At 39.0% G+C, this 21,446-nt stretch overlaps 1 protein-coding gene across 2 annotated transcripts in view; it reads left to right on the forward strand.

The window, feature by feature from the left end:
- The first annotated feature begins 6,872 nt into the window (after nt 1-6,872).
- Smg5 (Smg5 nonsense mediated mRNA decay factor) overlaps nt 6,873-21,446 on the forward strand; it is a 78,221-nt gene continuing 63,647 nt past the window's right edge. For both annotated transcript variants that reach the window (XM_076202603.1, XM_076202604.1), the window contains exons 1-4: nt 6,873-7,059; nt 12,572-12,794; nt 17,578-17,725; nt 17,941-18,083. In XM_076202603.1, the coding sequence (XP_076058718.1) occupies nt 6,992-7,059; nt 12,572-12,794; nt 17,578-17,725; nt 17,941-18,083 (582 nt within the window). In that variant the 5' untranslated portion in view covers nt 6,873-6,991. The remainder of the gene's footprint in view (nt 7,060-12,571; nt 12,795-17,577; nt 17,726-17,940; nt 18,084-21,446) is intronic.

The raw sequence follows: 21,446 nt of genomic DNA on the forward strand, positions 1-21,446 counted from the left end.
GTTGAGCAAGGTCTTCATGTCGGCGACTTCCTGCCGTAGCTGCTGCATACTTTGGTCACTGGCATTATATGACATGGGAATGTTTTCACTCACAGCACTATGGTCAGTAACACCTGGGTTGTCACTACATTTTGCACGAACACTATGCACTGGTTTGTGTACCGAGGTATGTCGCTGGAACAACCTATCTGCTATTTCGCAGTATTGTTCGTCGTCCTTATCGCCGGCTAGAGCTTCCAGATGTAAGTAGAGGGCGTCCGGCATCTTGGAGAGGTGAATGGAGCGGAGGAGTTCCTTGGGCAATGACACCTTTGCCCGGGTGTTGAGGTTGGCCATACGGGTGTATAGCTGTGAGGGGGTGGTGTCGCCGAGTTCGCTCTGCTGGATATCTCGGTAGAGCTGGTCGTCAGGCCTGGCGCATAGCTTCCGTAAGGCAGTCTTGAGGGCGGCACACTTGCCTTCTTCCGGAGGAGAAGAGACGGCGTTACGGACAAGGGCGATGACGTCCGTTGGTAGAGCGGCGATGTACGCGCCGAAGGCTTGGTGGTCCGGAACGTCACCTTGAGTGGCTAAATAGGCTTCTGTGTGAAGTAGCCAGCTCTCCAAGTCACGGGAGAAACTGGGAAGTTTCACTTGTGAGTTTTCCATAATCCTGGTTGTCCTTCACCGGGGTCACCAATTTGTAGTGGTTTGGTTCGAACAAGCCAGGGAAAATGAAATTCACTTTGGTCTCTTATTCTAATCTCTTTGGTAAAACAACCACAAGTAATAGCCACTGCTTAGTGGATCTGATCAGTCGTAGCTGGACGGTGAGCCTAACGTCAGAGGCGGTGGCGGCTGATGACGGCGAGGCTCGATGGGACTGCTACAAGACTGGACGAGATGTTGTTGCTGCTGCCGTGGCTACTACTATTCTGCCCTGACTGGCCGCCGCTGCCCTATTTAAGGGTCGCTCGCGGCTCAGCGTAGTTGGCAAGAGAGGTCGCTAGCCGCTCGAGAACCATTTGCTGGCTCCTGATTGGCTAGCTCATATTCACCTCTTGCCAACTATGGGAAGTGTGTGACCGCCTGTGGCTGCGTCACTACACACACACACACACACACACACACACACACACACACATGTCCTCTTGTGTTTACTGGGACAAAAGAAACACAAGAGGACATGGAAAGAAAATAAAAAAACATAGCTATAGAAGAGAACTGAAGAAAAACAGTTTTCCTCATAGAGTTTTGGACACTTGGAACAAACTGGACAATGAAATAGTATGCGCAAAAACCATTCATGAGTTTAAAAACAAACTAGACACTGCAAGATACAAAGGCGGGACAACACGAGCATAGCTCCCCTTCCCGCAAAATACAACTAGGTAAATACAACTAGGTAAATATATATATATATATATATATATATATATATATATATATATATATATATATATATATACATATATATATATATATATATACACACACATATATATATATACATATATATATATATAGCAAACATTATTGGGGCCAGAACTATTCCTTATGGAACTCCACTAATCACTTCATCCCAATTAGAATGTTTGTCTCTTTTCACCACTTTCATTTTCCATTCATGCAAGAAGTCTTCCATCCACTTCAGCAGTTTGCCATGTATTCCTCCTGCAGTTTCTAGTTTCTTCAGCAATTTCTTATGTGGCACCTTATCAAAATCTTTTTTCAGGTCTAGGAATGCACAATCAGCCCATCCATCTCTTTCTTGTATTACATCTATTAGCCTTGAATAGAAATACATCAAGTTTGTGACGCATGATCGTCCTTGTCTAAATCCAAATTGCCTTGGATTTAGTACGTTGTTTTTTCCAAATGCCTTACCCATCTAATTTTGATAATTCTTTCACAAATTTTAGCTATCGTACTTGTAAGAGAGACCAGTCTATAGTTAGTAGGGTCTTCCTTGTTTCCCCCTTTATATATTGGTACTATATTTGCTCTTTTCTAATCTTCTGGAACTTTTCCTTCTTTCAATGAACTGCTTATTAGACTATGTATTTTGTCTGTTATAGTTCATTCCTACATTCTCTCAAAATCCAGTTTGCCATTTCATCTGGTCCATGAGATTTTCTGACATCGAGATTACTCAAGTAATCCATAATTTCATTCCTTGTTACTTCTATCTCTTTCGTGGGGAGGGGGGGGGAGAGACTTTCTCCTCTCACTCAATATCTCTAAGATGTATGTTCTCCCTCGTAAACACCGATCTAGAATGCTTGTTCATAATTTCTGCCATTTCTATTTCCTCCGTGTATTCAACTCCTCCTAGTCGTAATTTCTCTAATTCTTGTTTGTTTTTCAGTTTGTTGTTAACAAATCTGTAAAATTGTTTTGGTTGATCTTTACTTTTTTCTATTACATCTTTTTCGTATTTTCTCTTTTCTACTCTGCACACTTGTGCATATTCATTTCTATAACTAGTATATATTTTCCATTTTCAGGTCTTCTGTCTTTTTTCCACTTTATCCAAGCTTTATCCCTTTTGTCTTTTAACTCCCTACATCTTTTGTTGTACCAACACTTTACATATCCTTTTTCTTGTTTTTGTCTTGGAACATACTTTTCCACTCCTTTATAAATTTTTATCATAATATTCCATTTCTCTTCTATTGTTGTTTCATCCTTGTGTATATCCTTTCCCAGTCTGCTTTTTTAAAGAATTCTCTTATTTTATAAAAATTTGTTTTTCCATTCATCAATCTTCCTTTTCTATCTTGTCCGTTCTTTCGTGTATTTTTCCTCATTTAGTTCAAGTTCAACCAATATGTGGTCACTTTTACTGATTGGTGTCTTATATTCAATCTTGTCCACTATATCAGGTTCTGATGTGATTATTAGGTCCAGTCCCGATGGTTTTTCCTCATTTCTATACCTAGTATTCTCTTGTATCCATTGCGTCATTGTATGTTCTACAATCATATCACGTAGTACATTTCCCCATAGGTCGTCTCCACCCTTTACTGTCATCTCTTCCCAGCAGATTTCTTTACAATTAAAGTCACCCATTACAACTATTCTTCCTCCATCTTCCATTATCTTATTTAGTGTTATCCTTGTGTCTTCTAACATATTCTTGTGCTCTCTCTCTTCCCATGAAGCCGTTTTAGGAGGCACATAATTTACTACAAACTTCCTGCTTTTCCCATCCCTGTCCTCAACTTCCATCATAATCATCTTTACTCCACCCCCTTGTTATACCTCTCTGTTTCTAATACAATAGTTATATGCACCATGTCTTACACTGTTGGGTAGTAGTGGACCTTTCAATTTTGTCTCTACAATTCTCATTATGTCCGGTTCTTTTTCCTTCAGATAATCATTCAGTTCGTTCAAACCTGTTATTAAGCCATCTATATTTGTGTAAGACACTTTTAATTTTCTGTTACTTCCATCGTGTTTTCTGTTTCCCTTCCGTTTTTCTCTGCTATGAACCATTTCCATCTAACTTGTTCCAAACGTCTATTACTCTGTGGGGAAAACTGTTCTTTTTCAGGTCTCTTCTATAACTGTCTTTCTTGATTTTCTTTCCATGTTCTCTTGTATCTCTACTATCCCATATTATTAGATCCTCTCTATCAATAGTTTATATGCCTTTCATGTTTCTATAAGCAGTTATGAAGTCTCCTCTCTCTCTTCTTTTCTCTAATGTCTGTAGCTCAAGTTTTGCTAGTCTCTCCTCATGTGATAGTTCTGAGAGTGTTGGTGCCAATTTCGTTATTGCTCTTTGTATTCTTTCAAGCTTTGTTATACATTTTTTTTTGTATTTGTTGACGACGTCGTCGCTGCATACTTCAATCTTGGTCTTATCAAAGTGACTAGTATTTTCTTCACCATTTCTTCGTCCAGATATGTAAATGCCACTTTGATTGTTCTTATCAAATGATAAGCTTATCCAAAAATGTTGTTTATACGTTTCTTAGGGGACATATTAGTCATAATAATGACTCCCAGGTCCTTCTCATTTTCTACCTATTTAATTTCTTCCTCTCCCAATGTATATGATCCCACTATTTTTTTTATTTTTATTTATTTTTTTTTTTTTTGCTTCTTCCAAATTCCATTATGCTACACTTCTTAACATTGAATTCCACCTCCCACTTCCTACTCCATTCCCATACTTTATTGAAGAAGGAGTGGAAAAGTATGTTCCAAGACAAAAACAAGAAAAAGGATGTGTAAAGTGTTGGTACAACAAAAGATGTAGGGAGTTAAAAGACAAAAGCGTTAAAGCTTGGATAAATGGAAAAAAGACAGAAGACCTGAAGAATGGAAACTATATACTAGTTATAGAAATGAATATGTACAAGTGTGTAGAGAAGAAAAGAGAAAATACGAAAAAGATATCATAGAAAAAAGTAAAGATCAACCAAAACTATTTTACAGATTTGTAAACAACAAACTGAAAACAAACAAGAATTAGAGAAACTACGCTGCAGAGTGATCTCAATAAAGTATGGGAATGGAGTAGGAAGTGGGAGATGGAATTCAATATTAAGAAGTGTAGTATAATGGGATTTGGAAAAGGCAAACCAAAGAATAGTGGGATCGTATAAATTGGGAGAGGAAGAAAGGAAAAAAGTGGAAAATGAGAAGGACCTGGGAGTCATTATTAAGAATAATATGTCCCCTGAGAAACATATAAACAAATTTTTGGAGAAACTTATTATTTAATAAGAACAATCAAAGTGGCATTTACATACCTGGACGAAGAAATGGTGAAGAAAATACTAGTCACTTTGATAAGACCAAGATTGGAGTATGCAGCGATGACGTGGTCAACAAGTACAAAAAAAGAAATGTGTAACAAAACTTGAAAGAATACAAAGAGCAATTACGAAATTGACACCAACACTCTCAGAACTATCATATTAGGAGAGACTGGCAAAACTTGAGCTACAGACATTAGAGAAAAGAAGAGAGAGAGGAGACTTCATAACTATTTATAGAATTATGAAAGGCATAGAAACTATTGATAGAGAGAATCTAATAAAATGGGATAGTAGAAATACAAGAGGACACGGAAAGAAAATCAAGAAAGACAGTTATATAGAACAGACCTGAAAAAGAACAGTTTTCCCCACAGAGTAATAGACGTTTGGAACAAGTTAGATGAGAATGTGGTGTGTGCAAAAACAATACATGAATTTAAAAACAGTTTAGATAAAACGAGATATGAAGACGGGACACCACGAGCATAGTTCCCCTTCACGTAAAATACAACTAGGGAAATACACACACAGTGTGTGCAAACACTATTCAAGATTTGAAGAAAAAACTTGATGCTGAAAGATACAAAGACGGGTCACCATGAGCATAGCTCCCTTCCCGTATAATACAACTAGGTATATAAATACACACACACATACTAATACTATTCTTGTATTCTCGGTGGCGCGGTTGGTACAGCCTCTACCTGTCGCGACGGTTATCTGAATTCGAATTCTCCCCAGGGCTGAAATGATTTCAGAGCCACTGCACTTAGAGACATTAATTCAACTCTCGTGGGAGGGGAGTTCTGGTTGTGTGTGGGTAAAAGGTCATAGCATTACCTATAAATCGGTCATACGAGCTCTGAGCTCTCTTCCGGGAGGGAAATAGCTGTCTATCACGATTCCAACACGTGATCCAAAGATCGAAGACTGAGGTTAATACACACAGACACACTCACAGAACAGAGAAGAGAAAGAGGTGATAGTTGACCATTAACAGAATTGTGAAAGGGACGGAAATTCTTAATAGAGACGACTTATTAAAATGGCACAGAAGAAAAACAAGAGGACACGAAAAGAAGCTAAAGAAGGATAGTTACAGAAGAGATCTGAAAAAGAATAGCTTCCCACATAGAGTGATTGATGCCTGGAACAAATTAAACGGAGAAACAGTGAGTGCCAAAGCTATACAATATTTTAAGAATAAACTGGATGCGGAGAGATACGAAAACGGGTTACTACGAGCATAGCTCTCGTCCCGTAAAATACAACTAGGTAAATAAAGACAATTCTCCGCTCACGAGAGTTGGAGTAATGACTCGCAGCGCAGCGATACTGAAATTATTTCAGCCCTGGGAGGGATTCGAACCCGGACCGCCGTAGTGGCGGCCGTGAACGCTACCACTGTGTGTATTTTGAAATATTTGCATACTACAAATATATATATATATATATATATATATATATATATATATATATATATATATATATAAATGTATTGTGGTAACTGGGAAGTTAAATGAGGGCAAATGTACATACATACATGCATATACCTTACACGGGTGGTAGCCAAAAAGAAAAAGGCATAGAAACCACTCCCACCCATTTCATTTCCTATATATTCCACTCCCCTCCACCTTCCCTCTTATCTTGGCACCTCCTGGATGACGGGTCATCCCTGCATCCTGTCCACTGCCCTGGGTCAGAAGCAGTGACGCAAGACACAACACATCCACAGCAAGGCCGCTTCATAAATTCGGCGACCCGCCCCTCTCCGTCCCCTCATGCAGTAAAAGAGAAGATGGGGAGAAATCCCTTCAGGCTGCGTCATGTTTTTTCTCATACATACTTCCTCACCCCTATCCCCCACCCGCTCCCCCTCATGCATCACAACATCATCCATACACACCCATTCTCCATTCGCCCCTTTCAATTCTGAATGTACTGTGGTAACTTGGGAAGTATGAGGGCAAATGTTATATGAAAATAATTAATTCTATATTATAAGTGATATAGATAATGATAAAGAATAAATTTATTTATAAACGAATTATATAAATCTATTATAAATAAAAGAGTGGTTTAGGGTTGATAATGTCGACAAATTATAATGTTTACTTGCCACAGCAGACCAGTTACCAGTTTGTGAGCCAGAGACGATGATCTGGACTGATTGCGTTGAAGCGCAAGTAATACAATATTTGTGCGCCGTTGTAATATGATGAAGGTTTTGAGTCATGAAGAAATCAGTGCCTATCACAGAGGAAAAGACTGAAAATTTGGAGCAGCTTAAGCGATTGACCAAGTATGATCATACTTATTACCTTCACTTTTATCATTAATCTTTGGGTGTACCAGTGGAACCATCCAACGTAACAAACGTTACCAGATTTATTGATATTTTGCCGATATATACTATTGGTTGCGGCATTTCAGTGGCTATATCAATTGGATATCCAAGGTCATCGACCATCGTAATCACTGCACAAACACCCCCAACATCAACAACAATATGGGGCGAGGGTATTCAATCATCATCATGTACAGTAACACACATTACTTTAACAACTTACACAGAATTACTTTTCATATATATTACTGTATAACTAGACCAGTATGATCTTTCTCATTTTGGGTGTCACACATTAAGCAGGACAATCAAACAATCTGTTGCCCCAGATCTCTCTTGAGACCCACAGCTCCCAGGACTGTTAATGGGGTTATGGACTGGCTAATAAGTCATACAAGGAAAACATTGTGCAAGTATGGCTAAGCCTAAGGTGGGGTAGTGTTTCTTGTGTTTGGTGTCTTCTGTGTGATGGGCAGTTCATGTTTAGTGATTTATTTATGTGGCCAGGTGTATTGTGGGTTGATGTTATCATATTGGTTTATTGATGGATAGTGACCTGCTGACCTTTTGTGATAGGTAAGAGGCATGGGAGTCATCAGTCAGTGCTCATTATAATTGCCTCTTCTCTAGTTTACATTCTCTTTAAACTTATGAATTTTGGAACTAATTTACACTGGCTCCTGACTAAAATATCTGAGAGACTATTCCAATGGTTCACTATCCTAGTACTAAAGAATTTACAAAAGAACATTAGAATGAAGGAGACTGCAGGAGACCATAAGGCCTACACTAGGTAGTTCATCATCATCATCATTGTCGTCATTGTCAATAATAATAATAAGCTTTTTTGGGCTGATGAGGAAAGATGTAGGGTCAACTTGGCCCACAAATTGACCAACTCGGCTGCTTAATTATGCCTATTATGATACTATTCATTAAACATGTTAAAAGTTCTATATATATAGATATATATATATATATATATATACACATAGGCCTCGGCAAATTTATAATAGCACATTAGATTGACACATAAAAACATAAAATTAAACTTAAATAATGGTTAAAATACAATGACCTGGTAATAAAAAAACAACAACATTAAATTATCACTTCATTTCATCACAAGGCAATAATGTTACAATCAACATCTATAAGCACTTGCATTGGAATGCCCTTGAACATTGTCTACATTTTATTGGGTGATTAAAAAAAGGAATAGCCTACATTCAATGACACCAATTCAGTACGAAAACTATGTGATACATCACTGATACTGATACATTTAACCACTTCAATACGGGACTTAAATCTCGCGGGCAGCAACCAATGCCAGACGTATGACGTAACGAAATAATATTCGCATCATAAAATATAGTCGCCGCTTATATCGATCGTTCTCTCTTTCACCCGCGAATTTTGAAAACCACAGAGAATGGGATTCAGGGCGCATTTGGAAGAATGTAAAAACACAGGGGCGACTACAATAAATATAATCAAGACGCCGATATGGCAGCGTCGCGAATCCACTTGCTCCTCATGACGCCTACGTGTGCGGCACCGTATGGAAGGGGTTAAAGATAAAAGTCCTTTATTGAAATTACATGTATATAGCACAAGAAACAATTACAGTTAGCACATATGATGTACATTTGCTTAAATTCAATACCAAAACAATATAACATCATGATACATTTTAATGAAGATAAAAAAACCTTCATAAAAACTACAGGTTATTTCATAGCCTGTACTACCATAGTAAAAAATTATTATTGTTAGAACATATAATGTATAAAAATTCTGACAAGCATCAAAATACTGTATGGAGTAAAATTTATGAATATTATAGAGATACATAGTATAAAAGCATTTACAAGTACAGAAACATACTTAAGCCTCAAAGCAAATAATGAACTTTGTACAAAGTTTTAAAAAACAAGCAGACAACCATCAAACCGTTTATCAAATTAGATATAATTCAAAAGATCAGATAGAGAATGGCAAAGAGACCTTTACTACCATGAAGGATAATCAGTTTATGAACTGTCTAAGAATGAATTAGCTTACTTCTTTTAATGTTTAGTATTGCAAACTCCACATACTGACCACATTGCGCAACATTAACCTCACATGACTCCCAGCTCAAGGCTAACAGGATTTCTAGACCTTCAGCCTACATGACAATGATGATGAGAAAGGGGATAAAGTACTCCCAGGAGAACATTGTTTTAAGCCTGTGAAACATAGGTTCGTGACCCAGCCAAATCATTGTGTGGGTTCCACCTGACTCAGCTTACCCCAAACAGAGTCGATCAGGCAGATCAGCAGTATGACGTCATAACATCAGGCGCATGACATCATCATTTGAACAATGTAACACTGAAAAATGTTACACTGGGGACCAGTGTATCATGTTTGTCTGTCTCTCATCTGACATTCCCAGGCTCTGACCATGGAGCTAGGTGTAGCCTATGCTAAGAACTCTATCTGACAAATTTGTTAAACACCAAATCTTGGATATAGCATTGTAACAGGGTTGACAATTTTGCATAATCTCCCACCATCTCCCCCAAAAAAAGAGGTCGACGGAAAGAGGTGCATTAGGTCAAATCTGGGGTGGGGGATTATGCAGTTAAGCCATAGGTTCTTCCTGGGAAAATCATACTAGTATTAATGATGATTCTTAATGAATGGGCTGAGTTGGTCGATTTATAGGCTGAGTTGGTCGAATCATGGGCCGAGTTGGACCTACACCACCTGAAATCATTTGCTGCAAACTTGCTGGTGTTGTGTAACAATACCAGTTGTCCTTCCAATATTCATCCAGGTCATTTTTAAAAGCATCCAAACTTGTGGCTATGATTACTTCATTGGGTAGAAGGTTCCAGATGTTAATAATTCTTTGACTAAAGCCATGTCCACTACCACCTGCCATCCCATCCATAAAGTTGTTTAACTGTTTCTTAAAACAACTGATAGTTTCAGCACTTGCTACATGATCGCTAAGTCTATTCTATTCATTGACCACACTATTAATAAACTTGCCTATTACCTTCTTAAATCAAAATTTCTCCAATTTAAATCCATTACTGTGAGTCCTGCCCTGTTGTCTGAGCACACTTCCTACCAACTGGAGAGTGGAACACAAATGCACACCATACATCTTTGTCAACATCCTTATACCTTACATACACTCATTCAAGATTCTTGGCATAACATACAATACATTCATGTCATTCAAACAACACAAAGACAAACTGCACACCCAGGCTCAACATACATAAATCACTTGCAGGTACAACATTTGGACACAACAAAGAAACTAACAGTACAGTGTACAAGCAATATATAAGTTCAATGTTGAATTATGCAAGCCTTGTATGGGCCCCTCACCTCACTGAGACACACCATAACACCCTGCAGATTATACAAAACAAGTCCTAAAGACAATTACAGGCTGCACAAATACAACATGTACAGTCTATCTACACCATGAAATGAAAGTCTTTAAAGTCAAAGTTCACCTTGACATGAGAGGCATACAAACACTTGCTGCAGCCTTCACGAACATAGCCCACCCACAACACCACATGACAGAAAACCCACACATGCCAAGAAGCATCAAAATAATATCCAAATACCTGTATTACACCCAAGTACTCTATTTTCTTCCTCTGCAATCACCAGCCTTCAGAAGCATATCAATAATCATATTGCTTGTTGCTCTGTTAACAGACTGAAAGACAACACACTTCTGCATGCCAAACTCCCTGATATCCATCCCTCTGGATCCTCTCCCCTGTGAGGACAAAGTCCACTTGGCCAGGCTGTGGTGTGGCCACCTTCTAGTCCTTCTAAATTACCAGATGTGGGTGAATGCATCACAAATATCTGTCCAGGATATACTTCACCCCATATGGATCACATGAAGAATTGTCACCCCAGTCTTTGACAAGGTGACAATTCTTCATGTGGGCTATCCTGCATTTATTCTTCTTTGGTTGTATAAGTTGATAACAAGTATAACCCCCATTCAACCTAACCTAACCCCAACCTGACCTAAAGTAATCTTTATTCCACTGTTGATATTCAGCTAACTGGGGTGGCAGTTCTCCAGGTGGGATCTCATGGGGTGACGATTCTTCATGTGGGCATTCTGGGGTGACAATTCTTCGTGTGCCCCTCCCCCATACAATTCAATACATTATGGAAGATTGCATTGTACACAATTATGCATGCCAACAACACATCATCACCATGAGATATTTATTGGAAAACCCTGTACCAGTCATGGCGTTTCTCAGTGAGACGGGGCTGCTCAGTCGGGCATCCTAGAGAATGGCATCATCATCATCCCTAAGAACATGGACATCCAGAACTCTTCCTATCCTTCCTTTAGATACCACTACATTATCCATTAATACCTTTTTCAACCATCTTTCCATCCACCACCCTTTTCCGTATATACCTATGCTTGACTTTCTCATTAAACAATGTGCTTGCTATCATCAACTCTCCACAATAGTTATTTCTTAGCACTCAAAAATTCCCTTAATACTCCATCTATTGGTTTATCCCCTACTGCATTGACATCCATCCCAAAACTCTTTAAGCACTCTTTTATATCTATCCAAAAAAGCCTCCCTTCTACATTCTTTTCACTACCAGGTCCATGTGCACTTACAAAAATCCTCATCTCTGATCCCACATTAACCTTGAAGATATTTCAACTCCACCACATGCTTTCCTATCTCATCACTTCCAGCAGAGCTACTCTTTCCCTCCCTCACCCCTCCTCACTTCTGACACTCCCCTACCACTCTTCCAAATTCAAAATCACCCCTCCTTTTCAACTTGGTTTCACAAAATGCTAACACCTCCTTCCTTCTCAAATATACTACCTATCTCTTCACGTTTACTCTCATCTATACCATAACCATGCATATTTAACCCAAATTTTAGGGTACTGTTTGGAAATCTCCCCTCAGACCCTTTTATGCCTTGATTTCTTGTTGGAGTATACAGATAGCAGGGTACCTAGTTCCATCACTTTGTCCAACATTGTTGTCTTTTACAACTCTGGAATTATGATGGCAGGATTCTTTCTTCCCCCTACCACAAGGGACACAGGGAAAAAGAAAATGTATACAGCAAAGAATAGGAACAGCATAATGGAGGGGTACTTGTAGTACAAAATAGCATCATTCCTTTAGAAGCTGTGATTTTACTCTAACATATACTAATGATGTGTGGCTCTTGTCCATATTTTACAAACAAACAATTTCCTGTAGTTTTATTAATGTAACTGGACACTATCATTATGTCTGATTCATTTATCCCTGTCATTGCAAGAGTCTGCCCCACTGGTGTGTACTTTTCAGGTATCAGCCAAAATATAATCAAAGATATTAGTTCCGAAGTGATAAACAAGGCAGATCTACATGCTGTAAAAATTTACCCTCATCAGGTATGTGAGTGAAGGGATTCGCAAAGCTGACGCTACAGTGGAGAATGCAGGAAGTGTTGGTGCTGTCTTCACATCAGCTGGCATTGGTGCTCGCTCCCGTCTGAGAGATGCCTGTGAACGAATCTTGCAGTTGGGTCCCAGTGCTCACACACGCAAATTTGAGGAGGTGCTTTGGCGCAAGGTTTATTATGAGCCTTTATCTGTTGGAAAAAGGATGAGAAAGGTAAAGTGACTGCAATTGCTGCCTAAATAAGTTATATTAGTGAAAATACATGAATGTAAACTGCTTATTGTATTGCTTAAACTCATACAGGGGGTCCTGGAGTTATGTTCACAGTAGTCATAAAGTGGTTTTCAGCATAGATTGATACCAAGCCAAGGAAGCACTTTCCAAAGTGGTTGGTTTTCTCTTCTTTGATGCAGTGCCATCGGAAGAGTTTGTCATATGCTTGAGAGCTATAATGATGGGCAAAAAATTCCCCAAAAAAGCAACAAACAAGAGAGTAAATAAGTAGTACAGTGATCCCCTGTCCTTTGTGGGGGTTAGGGACCACAACCCTCTGTGAATGGCAAAAGACACCCCCCCAAAAAAAATGCTTATAATTGCCTATATTAATAGTTTAAACCATAAATAAACCCCAAACTATGATCCCAAAACAGTTTGATATAATTTCAAACTCGTCTTACATTACTCTTAAAAATAAGTGACTTACAGCTATGCATATATACTCCCATAACAATCACATTTGCTAAGGGGAAGATAATCAAGTTATCCCTAATAAGTGTTCAACTAAGGTAATTTTCTTTCATGCTGTGATAATCATTAATGTTTACTATGATATATATACCATAAGAAATATTGGTGATAGCAGTGGGAGGCACTAAGAAAATGATGGTGATGGGAGAGGAAAATGGAAGAGAAATAAGAAAAGATGAGGTGCAAGTAGTTCAGAAAAAGATGAGAACAGGTAAGGGTCCTGGATTAGATAGGTGTCATGTGGAGTGTCTCAAAAAGGGAGGTACAGTAATAGTGGACTGGCTGGTCAGGTCATTTAATGTGTGTCTAAGGGAGGGTAGAGTGTCAGAGGACTGGAGGAGTGCCTGTATAGTTCTACTTTCCAAGGGAAAAGGGGACAAAGTGAATGTAGTAGTTTCAGTGGGATCAGTTTGTTGGGTGTAGTTGGGAAGGCATATGGGAGGGTTTTAATTGAGAGGATTAGGAGAGGAACAGAGGAAGTAATTGGTGAGGAACAGTGTGGGTTCAGGAATGGAAGGGGTTGAGTGGATCAGATTTTTGCAGTAAGGCAGATATGTGAGAAAGCTTAGGAAATGGTAAGGATGTATTTTGGGCCTATATGGATTTGGAAAAGGCTTATGACAGGGTAGACAGGAAGGCATTGTGGGAAGTTGAGAGGATGTGAGGAAATAGTTTTCCATATAGATTTATAAATATGGGGAATAGCTTAGGTGATATAGCCCAGGCTCAAACAATACATGAATTCAAATCTAAATATGATAATTGGAAATCAAAGATGATTAAATTGGAACCATACATGAATTTGAGTCTAGGTACATTAGAAAACTAGAGAATAGGAAATAAGACCCAATGATCCGTGCTCCTTTCCTGTATAATACAATTTGGTAAATATGCTATAGTATTGCGAGAATGTCATGATAAAGCACTTGACACATATTTCCATTGTGCTTATCTTTAAAAACAAAAAATCCAGATACATTCTAACAGGAAGTAATATAACTAAGAACGGAGCATTTCAAATCATAATAAGTACTTGAAATAATCATTAACATGACTCCTTAAGTAGAGAAAGAAAAACTAATGTATATAGCCAGAAACATGTTTTTCATAAGTTCTTACAAATAATAATCTTTGATATAACTCATCATGTAAAGAAAGAAAAAAATTATAGACACCTGAAGTATTAAACAAATGAAATATAGTAATATTAGTTATGATAAAAATTGAAATAACAGTAATAATAATAATGATACATGAGTAATACTGATATTGATACCTTTACATAAGATATAGAACAAACAGAAATTGACTAAAACTATGATAGCTGCAGTAACACTAAATTTTTTATGGATAGTGAAGTGCGCATGAGGAGAGAACAAATTTAAGCTTTGGAAGTAGCATCATGATAAATAAAAAACTTAAAAGTAAGACTCCTGATTTCTGGCTTGTGTGATAGAAGCTGTTCTTACAGGAGCCAATGTCTAATTTGGTAGCAACCTGAGCCGTTACTGGTACATTTATGTACTACCATACCATATACCAAAGGCTTAAAAAAAAAAAGGCTTGAAAACCACTCCCACCCATTCCATCCCCGCATACACCACTCTCATCCATCCCCTTCCCTCCCTCTTATCTTGGCTCCTCCTGGATGACGGCTCATCCCTGCATCTTACCCACTGCCCTGGGTCAGAAGCAGTGTCGCAAGACAGCACATCCACAAAAAGGCCGCTTCATTAAATTGGCGACACCCCCCCCCCTCCATTCCCTCATGCAGAAATGGAGAAGATGGGGAGAAATCCCTTTGGGCTGTGTCAATTTATTTCTCACATATACTCCTTCAACCCCAGTTCCCAACCCAGTCTCCCTCATGCATCACAGCATCATCCATACACAACTATTCTCCATTCACCCCTACCCTCTGTCTTCTGTCCTTCCTCAACAGACATTCCCCTCTTTCCCAGTGCCCCTTTTACCCCATCCATCCATCTCATCCTTGGTTGCCCCCTCATGTTCACTCCTTCCACCTCTGCTACACCTCTTTTACTAATCTTTCTTCACTCATTCTTTCCATGTGTCCAAACCATCTCAATACTCTATCATCAACCCTATCTCCCAACTCCCAATGGTGTAAAATACTGTCTTTGTGACTTGAATGTCAGTACACTGCAAATAAAGCAAAAATTGCCTGGGTGGTTTATACAGTTTCTTGGCATTGCAAAGGTAAATGGTGAGTATGCTACTGTACAATATCACAGACTTGTTGCTACACAAATACACACTACACAACCTCACACCAACACTTCAAACACAGTGTTGCCAAACTCACTGTTGTCAGCTGCTTGATTGAAATTTATTCCACGTAACACACATAATGTAACATACCGTGGAACACAAAAACTGGGTGATGGAAAAAAAATTGACATTATTTTTTTTATTCTGCATGCAAAAACATATACAGCTATTGTTTTCCCTGGGACAAATTCTTTGTTGACCAGTGATAATTGGAAAATAAAGATATACATCTTCTAAGAAAGATGGCCACTGCCTAGTTTTCAATCTTGTGATGTCATATGGTGAACAACTGTAGTCTCTGCATATGTTTGCTTTGACATAGTAAATAAACAAAGTGTGTTTCATTGCCTGTCAGGCTTAGAAAGACCAAGCACCCAGTTAGTTCAAGATAAAGTCTTCACAGTAGGGAAATTGATGAATGACACGTGTGTAGTTGTTTGAACAGTGGGAGTGACCTTATTTAAGTCTTGAGAGTCATGTAAATGCACTAAAAATGGCAATCTGCAATGGGTGGGGCATGTGCATAGATCTTGGTGTAAGGTGACAGAATGACCATAGTCCCCCCCAAGTGGTAGTGTCATTGTTTGATGTGATGAGGTTCAGTAATCCACAACATTTTCCTTTTTTCTGAAGTAGGTAAATCAGTGAGAAACAAGACATTCTTCTTTGGATAATCTTTAACTCTGGTTCTCTAAAACCTTAGGCAATGACCACTGAGAAAATCATGCAAGACCTTACAGCAGGGTATTGTAATCAGTATACTAAAACTAAATGTATATTTTGGGTTCTAACCAATGCACTGATTACATACATACATACATACATATACCAAGGCTTTTTCCCCCTTACAAGGGAGGTAGCCAAAAAGGAAAGGGCATAAAATCATTCCCACCCATTCCATCCCTGAATACACTCCACACCCCTCCACCCTCCCTCTTATCTTAGCACCTCCTAGATGACGGGTCATCCCTGCACCTTGTCCACTGCCCTGGGTCAGAAGCAGTGTCGCAAGACACAGCACATCCACAGCAAGGCCGCTTCATTAAATCGGCGACCCCCCCCCCTCTCCGTCCCCCCATGCATAAAAGGAGAAGACTGGGAGAAATCCCTTCGGGCTACATCAAATTTTGCTCACACATACTACCTCACCCCCCATTCCACCTCATGCATCACAACGTCATCCATATACAACCATTCTCCATTCACCCCTGTCTTCTGTCCTCTCCCATCCTTCCTCAACAGACATTCCTCTCTTCCCCAAAGCCCCCTTCACCCCATCCATCCCCCTCATCCTAGGATTATGAATACTAATTATATTTTTTCAATCAGGGTAACAGGTTTAATGTGTCATTTTAAACTGGGTAACAAGCCCAAAAAATTAGAAAAACATTGACCTAGATGGAAACAGAGAACACAGTCCAATACTTACAAAACAACTTCACAAAATCTCTTCTTTATTTCTTTGAAGGAACCCACAAAGGGCCGTTCATGGGAGGCATGATTTGCTGAGTGACTTATGAGCTCAACCCGTGTACATGACTAGGTACAGGGGCCTGTGGGTCTCATCCAAAGACCATTTTGCCTTTTGTGTAACTGCAGGGTTTTCATACATGCATACATATACAAGGGAGGTAGCCAAAAAGAAATAGGCATAATAACCATTCCCACCTATTCCATCCCGAATACACTCCACTCCCCTCCACCCTCCACCCTCCCTCTTATCTTGGCACCTCCTGGATGACAGATTTTCAATCAGTGATAATAGGAACTGTTATATTTCCAGTAGGGTAACATAGGTATGAACACAGCATTAGTTCACTTGCTAAGTTGTATGTTTAATTGATTACAGTAAGGTATTTTCACACTTTGCAGGCAAGTGTACTGGGCAAGAAATACATATTATTTGAGTGGGTTATTTAATTTTCATATTTTCATACATACATAATTCTTGGTGCAGGGAGGTTCATGGAATCCAGCAGAGAGACATTGGATTGTGCGACACCTTCAAGATGGCATAGCATATTACCATCACCTGCTTCATATCTTTGCCTCAGAAAATAGGATGGCTGTCAACTCTATTGATTTGATTCCTCCATTTGAGAGAGGTAGGTGGTATCAGCAGAATAGTTGAAATGTTGTGTAGAGAATTTTGTGAGTTTATTTTAGGTCAATTCTTCATATGTAATTTATTTATAGACTTGTTTGTTATAATTTTTAATGAATTTAGTTCAACAAACCAGACTGAATATATTCTAATCAGAAATTACTGTTTGACGTGTTGGTTTTTTACATCTTCCCATTCTCATGAATTTCAATGCAGACAGTAGACCAGTTGCCACAGAGAGTGATGCTGTGCAGGAATTTGTGCAGCGTTGCCTGACATGCCTCGGAGATCTGGCACGATACATGCTAGAGGTGCCACACACACCTTCTTACCCCTTGGCAGTGAGATACTACTTGCAGGTATGGATAGTGAATTTTTCTGAATGTATTTGGATAACTGGAAGCTCATTGGCTGAGCAAGTTAGGGCGTCGTTACTTGCAGCGAAGGTCGAGGGGATGGCAGTTTGAATCCTGCCACCAGTGAAGTTTAACCAACACATGGTTCATTTAATTCCACGTTACAAAGCCCTCTGTGAGGGGCACCGTCTTAGCCCTCTGATAGGTGGGAGTTTGTGACGTTAAACCATATCATCATCATCATTTAGATAATTGGGTGTATCAAATACTGTAACACATCCATAAAATGAATTGTAAAGTCCACTGTTAGAGAACAGAAACACTAGAATGGTAATCTGTACATTGTAACCATGATCTGTGGGCTGTAAATGGTGGTTATGGGATTTGTATATACTGACTGGAGATATAAAGTGGGGACATGGAAAGCCTGAAATACATTGTCCAATGTAGAGTTATGTGTCAGCCATGGATGGTATGAAGTCAGGTACCTTTGTTATGAGTACTGTTAGGCTGTTGATTGTATCCAGGAACCATTGCCCATTTGAAATATTAAAATTGGGAAGTTATGTAATGAGGGAGGAGTACTGTTTTCCTTCAAAATTACAATGAGATTTATAGATAAATGCAGGGTTATCCCAATCCACTCAGTTGGTATGATTAATTATCATTTAGTTTTCCGTGGCATATTTGATTGAGTTCTTTAGATTAAATTAGTAAGCATCCCTCTGTTAGTCCCCAATAAATTTTGGTGCAGTCTTTACAAGGTAATTTTTAAACACTTGGGCTGCTATTATCTTTACACCTTTGGTGGACATTTACTGTTTGTTTTGATATACTGTTTGGGCAGCTAAAACTAACCTTGATTTAATTTTTTAGGAGAAAAAGGCTTCAGTGTATGCTTCTAGCATTCTTCCTAATACCTTTTCATTAAATTGCATGTAAGGGTGGTACATAACATAATGTAGCATTATCAAACAATTGAAATTGTCTGAAACCTATCAAATGGAAATCGGTATCATGATCTTTACATATTTAATGAAAGTGTTTTTCAATCATCTAACATCCTTAAGTAAGTTGCATATAACAGTAACAAACATTTGAAATCAGCTGGTCCATCTGTACTGTATACCAGGTTCATGTAAGAGAGGTAGCCAATCAAGTCATGCAATCACTCCTACCTATTCCACTCCCATCCACCACCCATTGTTTCCCCTCTCATCTAAGCTCCTCCTGGATGAAGGGTCATCCCTGTCTCCTGCCCACTGCTTGGGTCAAAAACAATATAACAATATGCAGTACACCCACATCAGGGCCATTTCATGTACACGGTGACCCTCTCTCTTTGTCCCCTCGTAGTGATGGGAGGATGTTGGAAGAAAATATGAATAAAAGCAAGGTGATTAGATGTATAAAAGGAGAGGGTGGCAGTAAGCTGGAGGTAAATTTTAAAGGAGAAAGGTTAGAGGAAAGCTTTAAATATTTAAGGGAGGATTGGGAGAATATTAGAGAGAGTGGAGGAAGTGGTAGGTGGGCCAGTTGATGTTTGCAGATGACACTGCACTTGTGGCTGGGTCAGAAGAACGCCTGAGGTAATAAGTGAGAAAGTTTGAGAAGGTATGTGATATCAAGTTGAAAGTAAATGTGGACAAGGTGATGAGATGTTTAAGGATGAGGATTAGGTTGAAAATAAGTCTTAAAGGAAAGAGGTAAGAGGAAATGGATAGTCTGGAATATTTGGGGTCACATGTAGCAGGGAATGGAGGTAGTTAATATCTTCTGGGATGAGGGGAGGGAATGTCATAAGAAATAGGTACCTGAGGTTGAATGCAAAGAGAAGATTATGTGAAGGGATGATTGTGCCCACAACACTGTATATTGTGGTGACTTGGTATTCAACAGAAGCAGAAAGGAAAATTTTAAATGTGTTAAGAGAAAAGTATGGTAAGGATTATGAGAATGGATAAAGTGATTGATGGGAATGTGAGGAAGAGAGTAGGGGACCTAGCAGATAGGGCTAATGAAAGAATACTGGGATGGTTTGGGCACATTGAAAGAATAAACGAAAAAAGACAAGCAAAAAGAGTGTGAAAAGCAGAGGTACATGGAGTGAACTTGAAGACTGAGAATGAGATGGATGGGGTGATGGGAGGACCTTGTGTAAAAGGGGAATGTCTTTTGAGCAGGGAAGGGAAAAGGCAAGATATAGGTGTGAGTGGAGAATGGTTGTGAATGTATCATAAATTGATGTGGCACAATAGGATTCCACTGTGTCTTCTCTATTTTCACATTGGGGGGGAGCAAAAAGTTAGGGTTGCTGTATAAATTAAGCCGTGGGGCCCAGCTATGGTGTACTTTGTCTTACTGCATTGCTTCTGACCTGGGCAGTGCATGGGAGACAAGGGTGACCCTTCATCCATGAGGAGCTAAAGTATAGATAAAACATATGGGAGTGAGATAGGTTGGGGGTGGGTACATGCCTTGGTTGGGTAAGGAGGAAGAAGCTTTGGTATATAGAAGTTTTCTTGAATGGGACATTTACCCTAATGGCGTGTTCATCCATGACTGGTATCAAATGTTGCCCTGTCATTTTTTCTTTGGCTATACAAGCACATAGGTCTTTTTTCAACTGATAAATACTTTCAGTGGGGGTAAGCATGTGTGAGAAAAATGGAAATTGATGTACTAATTTAATAGTGTTTCAGTAAAATTAGTACAGAAATGTGCCCATAACACAGCATAAATGTCTTGGCTCTTGGAGCCAGTCACTTCTTCAATAACTGCAATTGATCAGTATTTGGTTTAAATGAGCCATGAGTTATAGTATAGCTTATGAAGTCCATAGATTTTATTTTCTCAATGAAATTAGGTTGTTGTATTGGTCAATTGCTTTAAACTTTGTCAGGTTCTCTTCATGCTCCTATTTGATTTTTTGTTGCAAGAATAACATAAATCAGAAAAACCACCATGTGAGAACAGTCCTTATTGATACAACATTTCTCTCATTAGAACAGTGGTTCTTAACCTTTTTACTACCATGCCCCCTCTAGGAACTGTTCTTTTCCTCCACGCCCCCCTTGCAGGGAAGGGGGGATCAATACATTGGAAAATTTGTATGACTGGGAGACTTGTGAAAATAAAGTTAGTAATGATGATACTTCTGCATTATCTCATAAACTTACCTCTACATTACTGACCCATTTCTTGTCAAGAAAATAACACGTAACTGGTCAAATTTCTTACTTTTCTCCTGAGCCTCGCGCTCCCCCCAGGTTAAGAATCACTGCATTAGAGTATGTGATAAGCCTGTAATGCATAAAATGTTGTACCAGTAAAGATTCTGTCTTCATAAGGTACCTCAAGACAAAT

This window comes from Oratosquilla oratoria, chromosome 19 (assembly GCF_046742065.1).
Source record: "Oratosquilla oratoria isolate Oo_2021 chromosome 19, ASM4674206v1, whole genome shotgun sequence".
Lineage (NCBI taxonomy): Eukaryota > Metazoa > Arthropoda > Malacostraca > Stomatopoda > Squillidae > Oratosquilla > Oratosquilla oratoria.